This window comes from Salmo salar, chromosome ssa29 (genome assembly GCF_905237065.1).
Source record: "Salmo salar chromosome ssa29, Ssal_v3.1, whole genome shotgun sequence".
NCBI classification, from domain to species: domain Eukaryota; kingdom Metazoa; phylum Chordata; class Actinopteri; order Salmoniformes; family Salmonidae; genus Salmo; species Salmo salar.
In genome coordinates, this window is record NC_059470.1 from 3,187,965 (window position 1) to 3,196,253 (window position 8,289).

The window sequence follows — 8,289 nt, forward strand, 5'->3', positions numbered from 1 at the left end:
CCTTTGAAATGTAGGCCCAATACCCTCCACTCATCTACAAAGACGGGCCAAGAGTGTTAAGGTTAATACCGTGCCGCATTCCTCTTTTCCCAAATTTGAAGTGTTAAATTGCCATTCCAGGAAATGGTCACTGCTATTCCTGACGGGAGCTGGACGGGATAGGAGAAGTGACAAAGGAAGACAGTGGAAACACTAGTATCCCACAGATTGCAAACACCTGTTGTCCTGCCAGCTGTTAGCACCTCCATGTTTACAGCTGTGACAGGAGCTCACCTTGGTCTTAGCCTGCTCTGCTCTGTCAGACCCAGGGAGACAACCAATACAGGACAGTGGAGGGCCAGACAACTAAGTACCTTTTCGGCTTCAGTAACCAACACTACAGACCCCTGCCCCTAAAAGGCTTTTAACCTGATGACAAACACCCCCTACAAATATGAGGTATTGGATCAACCCAGGTTCTCTGTCTCACATTGTAGTGGTACAGTATATTGAGCTCTTCCACCAAGCAGGTTGATGCACCCATATCACATGATTAAGACATCACTATGGTCTGCTGAACGTTATGTTCGATCCCCCCCCCTCTTGATGTATTATATAGTAGTCTATGTATTTGAAAACATATAACATTTAAAATGGATAACATGAATACAAAGAATAAGGAATAAAACAGAACTCAATTTATTTCTGAAATGAACATCAGATGGACAACGTTTACAGTGACAAAATGTAAATGTAGCCTAGGCTATAAGTAATATAGGCCTACCATGACTGAGGTGCAAATGCGCTAGAACAGGTCCGTTATAAGGTGTGTACCTTACAGAATGCACAAAATTAACCGTCGTCAATCAAGAGCTGACATGATATAGACCGGTGACCAACACCTTTTCAGCCAAAAAGAAATAAGGAGCACACGAAATATGTCCATGTCATACAATGACAGAAAGCGATAACAAACAAGGAGAGTAAGCACAATAAGCGCCTCCAAGAGAAGAAACACAGCAAATGCACTCATGTTGACAGCATGCAGCGCCTACAGACACGGTTGCCTTTTCTACCTGCACAAGTTGCAATTTGTTGCGGCGCACGGCACAGGGACCGCTCTCCGCTGCTTTGGAAAGGGAAGATAGAGAAGGAATCGTCTCACGGGAATCTAACAGCGTATTCAGTCACCCGAAATCAGACTGCTGGTTTGTTTTTATGTTTTGACAGAGGGGTGTTTACAAAGACCCGTTTTCCGGATCAGGTAAACATGTTCTCAGTTCCTGCAAACTGTGCTGGGTGGCTCGACCACTTGCGATGCTGTGCTGGTGACTGTTCTCACGAGGCTGTAACTAGACTACGCATGTTGTCAGCTAGCCTACAGGAGAAAAACCCATATGCCTCCAAACAGCCTACAACACAAACATTATTCCTATGTGTGAAAAACTACCACCTCCGATGTTGAAACAAAAGTCACAAGTTCCTTAACTAAATAAAATGAGAACACACGAGACTAATAAAATGCAAAAGGCAAAGACAAGCAACGCGAAGAGCATGATCTTTGCAAGTCAAATAGGGTTTAACATGATTTCCAGATAAAAGCCTTCCACTATTAAATTGATTAAATTACTGGCGAGAAGAAAAAAAAATATTCCGAGAAACGCACTGGCTACCCGGACAACTCTACAATGCAGCCTTTTAACCACACACACAAAGACAAAAGCACAAACAAAAACAAAAGAACAAAAATTATTTAAGTATAAAAACTCTGGATGAACAGATTTGCTCCAACTTCGAGTTTCGCTCCCACGCCACCAAACCTTGCGTGTGTAAAATCAGAATTCCCAGCGCAGGACTGTGGATGTAAATCCACACTCCTTATATAGGCTGTGCCTTGTTCACACAAACAGCGCTTGATATATTCTTCCCATTCTCTGAAACGTTACCCAACAATGCATGCTACAGAAACAACGTTTTTCGTTCGAAGTTCATTTGCATGTATGTTTATTAATTATAGCTACTTTACCTTGTTCTGCATATTGTCTACTTATCTTAGCAATAACTTTTCGAATGATTTGTAATGCACACTTGCCATTGTCAATTGTGAAAACGCGTGCATCACGCCTACACATCTTTTCCAATTAAAAGTCGTGAGAAAATAGATGTGTGGCCTACATAAACATAACAGCATGCATTTGAATATAATATGAAGCAGCAGAACAGCACAATTTCCACAGTAAAAACATTTCCTAAAGCCCGAGCCCTCAATGTAGCAACAGTGTCTTGTCATGGCTCGCGCTACCTGCTACGGTGCGACAGAGAAAAGCGACAGAAACAGTTATTTTTCTCGAAAGTACATTGAAGAAATAAACCTTATACATATATTCACTCATTTCAGAACATCAATCTATATTCCATATTGATGTAAAAATACCGCAGTCCGCAAAAACAACCAGGTAACGTTATTTTCCCAGACACAGGTTTTAAAAAGCTACCCAAAGGCGAGAGACCGTGAAACAAGCTATCAAGTTGAAAACTAAAAAAAAAAATGTAAAAGTGAATTTAAATAGAATTGAAAAGGGACTGAACAGGAAACAAAAGCCAAAAGCGAGTGAAGTGACGGGATTAGGTGCGTATAACGGTCCAGGGTGGTGCACTCAACCGCTAGGCGGAGGGAGAGTCGCGAGACAGGTATAACGGTACGCCACATAGGGCTATAATGGTGCGCTTACTTGCTACTTTCCAGCACTTTGACCCACTAAAACCGGGACTCGGGAGGTACTAAAGTCTTCGGAGAATAGAGAATTCGATAGAACACATTCTAGTCCACTTCACCATACGAAAAGAAGGGACATTGGAGTAGTTTTACGTACCGTTATTCCTCCTCGGATTTGCCTGCTTTCTGCGCTTACACCTGGGGCCATCCGCCATGATCCTTTCGCTGTGTCTAAATGCTGCTGGAGAGTCACCTCCTCTCTCTCCCCCACTCCCCCCGCTTCACCTCCCCTCCCTGCACCTGGTTTACGACACTCTGCTTTACGACATTACCTTCTACCTCCCAAACCCTAGGGTGCGTCCTATGGTATCCGGAATCCTTGGGACGTCCCTATCCCATTGAAGTTTACAGTTAAAAGGGTTAAGGTAAGGGTTAAGGTTAGGTACGGGTTATGGTTAGGGTAAGGGTTATGGTTAAGGACCCTAGTGACCCAAACCATAGGACCAAAAAGCCTAAACTCCAACTCCATGCTTTCTTTCTGCCCAAAATCATCGCACTTTTCAACATGCTTATATAGAAAAAAAAATATAATATATATATATAAACTCTTCTGGTAGGGTTGGGGCCATGTCATTATGGAAGCTTAAAAGTAATTGAACAAGACTTTAGTGAGTCTTATGGTTAAAAAAAATCCTTAGTAGAGCCTATGTTTTAATTTAGGTTCATTATGACAGTGACACAGCTGGTACATGTAGTGGTGGAGCTTAGATGGCTATTTGCACCTGTTATATCACTCCTCAGTGGGTGTTGTTTTTGGTTGCATGGACTGAGTAAGGCTATAACATGGTGCATTTTAAATGCAAAAGTCTTAAATATATATATATATTTTTTTTTTACATAGAATTATTGTAAAAAATTAACAAAAATAATAATATAAATGAAGAATGTTTGAGGTTTTTCACCAAAATTGGAATACATTTGCGTAGGACACCATCAAATGTATGATGCATTAAACAAGCTTTTCTCTCCACAAATCTCATACCCTACTCTCTCGGAGAAGAGAGGGCATGTGTAGGATGAAGGAATGCGATGTGATTGTTCCGAGACTGCAGAGAGGGAGAGAGAGAGAAAGAGAGAGGGTCATGAGACCGCCAGCCAGCCAGCCAGCCAGCCAGCCCAGCGGTGATTCAATCCTCCTGCCTCCTACCTAAAAAAAGGCCTGGCTGTTCTCCTGTAGCACCAGGGTTCACTGCAGTGCTGGGGACAACGGGGCCCACACCTGGTTTCAAATACTATTCAAAATCACCTCAACTACTTTATCTATGCTTGATTGAGTTTGCCTGGCTAGTTCCAAAACTGCAAATCCCACCCATCTTCCACTCTATGGGCAGACTAGAACAAATGCTCAAAGTATTTTGAAAAATGTTGAATAGTGTTTGAACCCAGGTGTAGCGTACAGGAGGAAGACAGGGCCATGGCAAAACAATCTGTTGGTCCAACTGTGTCCAATCAGACCTCTCTAGTCAAAAGTAGTGCATTATATAGGGAATAGGGCAGGGGTTCCCAAACTTTTTGGGCCCGCGACACCATTTTTTTTCCAATAAAAAAAATCGAAACCCCACCTACTGTATGACTTCGGAAAGTATTCAGACCCATTGATATACCCACTTATTCTAAAATGGATGAAATCGTTTTTCCCCCTCATCAATCTACACATAATGACAAAGCAAAAACAGGTTTTGACATTTTTGCAAATTTATGAAGAAAAAAACCACTCAAATATCACTTTTACATAAGTATTCAGACCCTTTATTCAGTATTTTGTTGAAGCACCTTTGGCAGCAATTACAGCCTCAAGTGTTCTTGGGTATGACGCTACAAGCTTGGCACACCTGTACTTGGGGAGTTTCTCCCATTCTTCTCTGCAGATCCTCTCAAGCTCTGTCAGGTTGGATGGGGAGCGTTGCTGCACAGCTATTTTCAGGTCTCTCCAGAGATGTTAGATCAGGTTCAAGTCCGAGCTCTGGCTGGGCCAGAGGACATTCAGACACTTGTCCCGAAGCCACTTCTGAGAGTCCTTTAGGTGCCTTTTAGCATATTCCAAGCAAGCTTTCATGTGCCTTTTACTGAGGAGTGACTTCCGTCTCGCCACTCTACCATAAAGACCTGATTGGTGGAGTGCTGCAGAGATGGTTTTCCTTCTGGAAGGTTCTCTCATCTCAACAGAGGAACTCTAGAGCACTGTTAGAGTGACCATCAGGTTCTTGGTCACCTCCCTCTTCTCCCCCGATTGCTCAGTGTGGCCAGGCAACACAATCCTGTCTCGGAGCTCTACGGATAATTCCTTCGATCTCATTACTTGGTTTTTGCTCTGACATGCACTGTCAACTGTGGGACCTTATATAGACAGATGTGTGCCTTTCCAACTCATGTCCAATCAATCAATTTTACCAGAGGTGGACTCCAATCACATTGTAGAAACATCTCAAGGATGATCAATGGAAACAGGATGGACCTGAGCTCAGTTTCGAGTCTCATAGCAAAGGGTCTGAATACTTATGTAAATACGGTATTTCTTGGGGAGTTTCTAAATTTGTAAAAAATTCTAAAAACATTTTTTGCTTTGTCATTATTGGGTATTGTGTGTAGATTGATAAGAGAAAAAAAATATTACATCCATTTTAGAATAAGGCCGTAACGTAACAAAATGTGGAAAAGGACAAGGTGTCTGAATACTTTCCGAATGCACTGTAGCTGAATAAAATACATTTGAGGGAATGCCCACACTATTCTGCATTGAGCGATTCACAAAGAAACAGGTCCTCTTACAGTATATGCTTAATTTAGAGTATTTCTTAAAATGTTATTTAACTAGGCAAGTCAGTTTAGAACAAATTCTTATTTACAAATGACGGTCTACCGGGTAACAGTGGATTAACTGCCTTTTTCAGGGGCAGAACGACATTTTTACCTTATCAGCTCGGGGATTCGATCCAGCAACCTTTCGGTTACTGGCCCAATGCTCTAACCACTAGGCTACCTGCCGCCCCAATTTATGCAACTTTAGTTGTGATACAAATGTTGGGCTGTATTTTTAGATATCCACCATAAACTTTTTTTTTAATTTGGGCTGTGACAGTTTATTACAAATCAGTCTGACATTACTTTTGACAGTATTTCAATCTGAAGACAGTATGGTTTTAAGTGACTGAAATGCATCAAAAAGGTATTGGGAAGTTCAGAAGATCATCAGGCAATAATGTTGTATAATCTTCTGTGTAATAAAAGAGCCTCATCGTTGATGATGTTCTTTTCCCCCCAGTTTGATTTAGTGCCTGGTTTTGTCCACTTGGTTCTAACGGCTTGTGGGAATAGTAGAGGAAAACTGTATGTTCCTGAGAGTCTTATCTTTTAGTGATGTGGTCATATTATTGTTCAAAATATGGAGCTACATTTGTTAGAAGACAACAGAAACCACTAAGTTTATTACAACTGCATCTAGCGGCTACCAGAGGTTACTGACATAAGTGATGTGCATGATTGTGCCGGATCCCCATGGTCGATTATCCAGGGCTTGGACCGGTAAAGGAGAGGAGAGTGGGTACGAGGTGATGTTCAGGGAGGAGGCAAGGGCCTGGTCGATGAAATTCCCGATGAGTCCACTAGAGCTGTAGAGGCAACACCTGAGGGACAGACAGCCAGTAAAATGGAAACCAGGAAGGGTTTGGCAGAAAAAAGTATGATGGAATACTCACGCCTACCCTGGGAGACGGATTATGATGCCCCGGATAGGAACACAGCCCCAGCTGTCTCTGGTGACGCCGCTCTGCCATGGAGAGGTGGGCCCTCCTCCATGGGTTCAGACTCTGCCTCAGGTAGGTGAGGGAGGTGCCAGTGCTCTTGAAAAAGGTTGTCCAGGCGGATGGCCATTGCGATGAGCGCATCCAAGGAAAGGTCGTCGTCCTGGCACACAAATTCTGTATGGACCTCCTTGCGCAGTCCTCTTTGGAATAGGGTTCATTCCATCCGCTGCAGGCTGCCACGGTCCGGAAATTGAGGGTGTACACAGCAGAGGTCTGGGCACCCCGCCGGAGTTGGAATAGTCGCTCACCTCCCTCTCTCATCCGGTGGATGATTGAAGACCGCCCTGAACAGAGCCATGAACCTCTCGTAGGAACTCAGCTCTTCCTCTCCTCTCTCCCAGACAACTGTAGCCCACTCCAACGCCCTCCCGGTCAGCAGGGAAATTACTGTGGCCACCTTGGAGCTCTCAGTGATGGGGGCTCCCGTCTGACGGCCGAAATAGAGGGAGCACTGGAGTAGGAAGCCACGGCATTTGGATGGCGTCCCGTCATACTTGTCCGGGGGGTACAGTCAGGCATTGCCTCCCTGGGCAGATTGCTGGGTAGGTTGGGGGACTGGCTTGCTGGGACGACTCGTAGTAGGAGGCCCTCCGCTAGTTGGCGGCGAATCCTCTCGGGTGGAGGATTCGGAGGACCTCACCCATAGCCGCACCCAGTTGCGCTAGCTAATCATGGTGTTGGTGGGGTAGGTGTCCCTGTTCTCCGACCGTCTGGGAGATATCTTTCTCTTCTGCTGCTTCCATAATTTGTGAGGCAGTATTCTGTAACATATACGCGGGGAGTCAGGAAGCAGGTGTAGAAGGTGAGTTTAATAATAATAAAAGGCAGATAAACAAAACAGGAGAAGCGTACTAAACGAGACCAAACCAATACTGCCTGATGACTGAGGCTACTGAGGGCTAAATAAAGGGAGAGTAATCAAGGTGATGATGAGGTCCAAGTGTGCATAATAATGGGGATCAGGTGTGTGTAATGATGGTGCCAGGACTGGTGGTTATTAGACCACTGATGTCGAGCGCTGGAGAGGGGGATAGAAGAGACATTTGAATTTAATTGAATTCAATTATATTTCCTTTAATTCAAATTCGAATGGCAATTCTGTATCCTGTTTACCACTTAAATTCAATTCAAGAATTGAAATTGATGAGGCATTCTCAATTCAATTCTGAATTGAGCACAATCCTGCTTGCTAAGGTCAAAATGAAATTCTTCTTCTTGAGGTACCATAATAGGCAGGCAATTATAGGTCACACACAGGAGCAACTGTTGCTGTTTGACCAAGCTATTCTTATACCTACAGACTATAGGGTTTCTTGTACACAGACTTGAGGCATTCCTTTTGTGTGGAGAGAGAAAGCTTGGCATTATGTCTACTTGGTATAATTGAGCCAAGAGCCAAAAGGTAAAAAAACTACATTTCAGCTTTTAAACATAAGACAGATTTTACACTCAGATTGTTTTACAGCAAAGATATTTTACCTGTTCAGCTTGTAACTAACAACACATCTATTATCATGTTACCTATATCATTCACTGTTTGGTCAAACACCTCTAGAAGAGTCCCCTCTCACCTGCATACATTAATTAGAAAACTAGAGAAAAACTGACTGTTTATGGGACTGCAGGCTGAATAATTCAGCAGGGTGGTCGGTCCACAGTGGACGGCCATGCGGTGGGGCCTGGGTTGTCCTGACAGGGAATAATAGCTTAACATACCCAATGAGTCCCTCC

General features: G+C 43.5%; 1 protein-coding gene across 3 annotated transcripts in view; it reads right to left on the minus strand.

Annotated features, from left to right (window-relative positions):
- LOC106590043 (zinc finger E-box-binding homeobox 1) overlaps window positions 1–3,003 on the minus strand; it is an 86,444-nt gene extending 83,441 nt beyond the window's left edge. For 2 of the 3 annotated variants that reach the window (XM_014180546.2, XM_014180545.2), the window contains exon 1: window positions 2,853–3,003. In XM_014180546.2, the coding sequence (XP_014036021.2) occupies window positions 2,853–2,910 (58 nt within the window). In that variant the 5' untranslated portion in view covers window positions 2,911–3,003. Of the gene's footprint in view, window positions 1–1,055; window positions 2,182–2,852 lie in introns of those variants that run through there. The other variant, XM_045710992.1, reaches the window with a different exon arrangement.
- Between the last annotated feature and the right edge of the window lie 5,286 nt (window positions 3,004–8,289).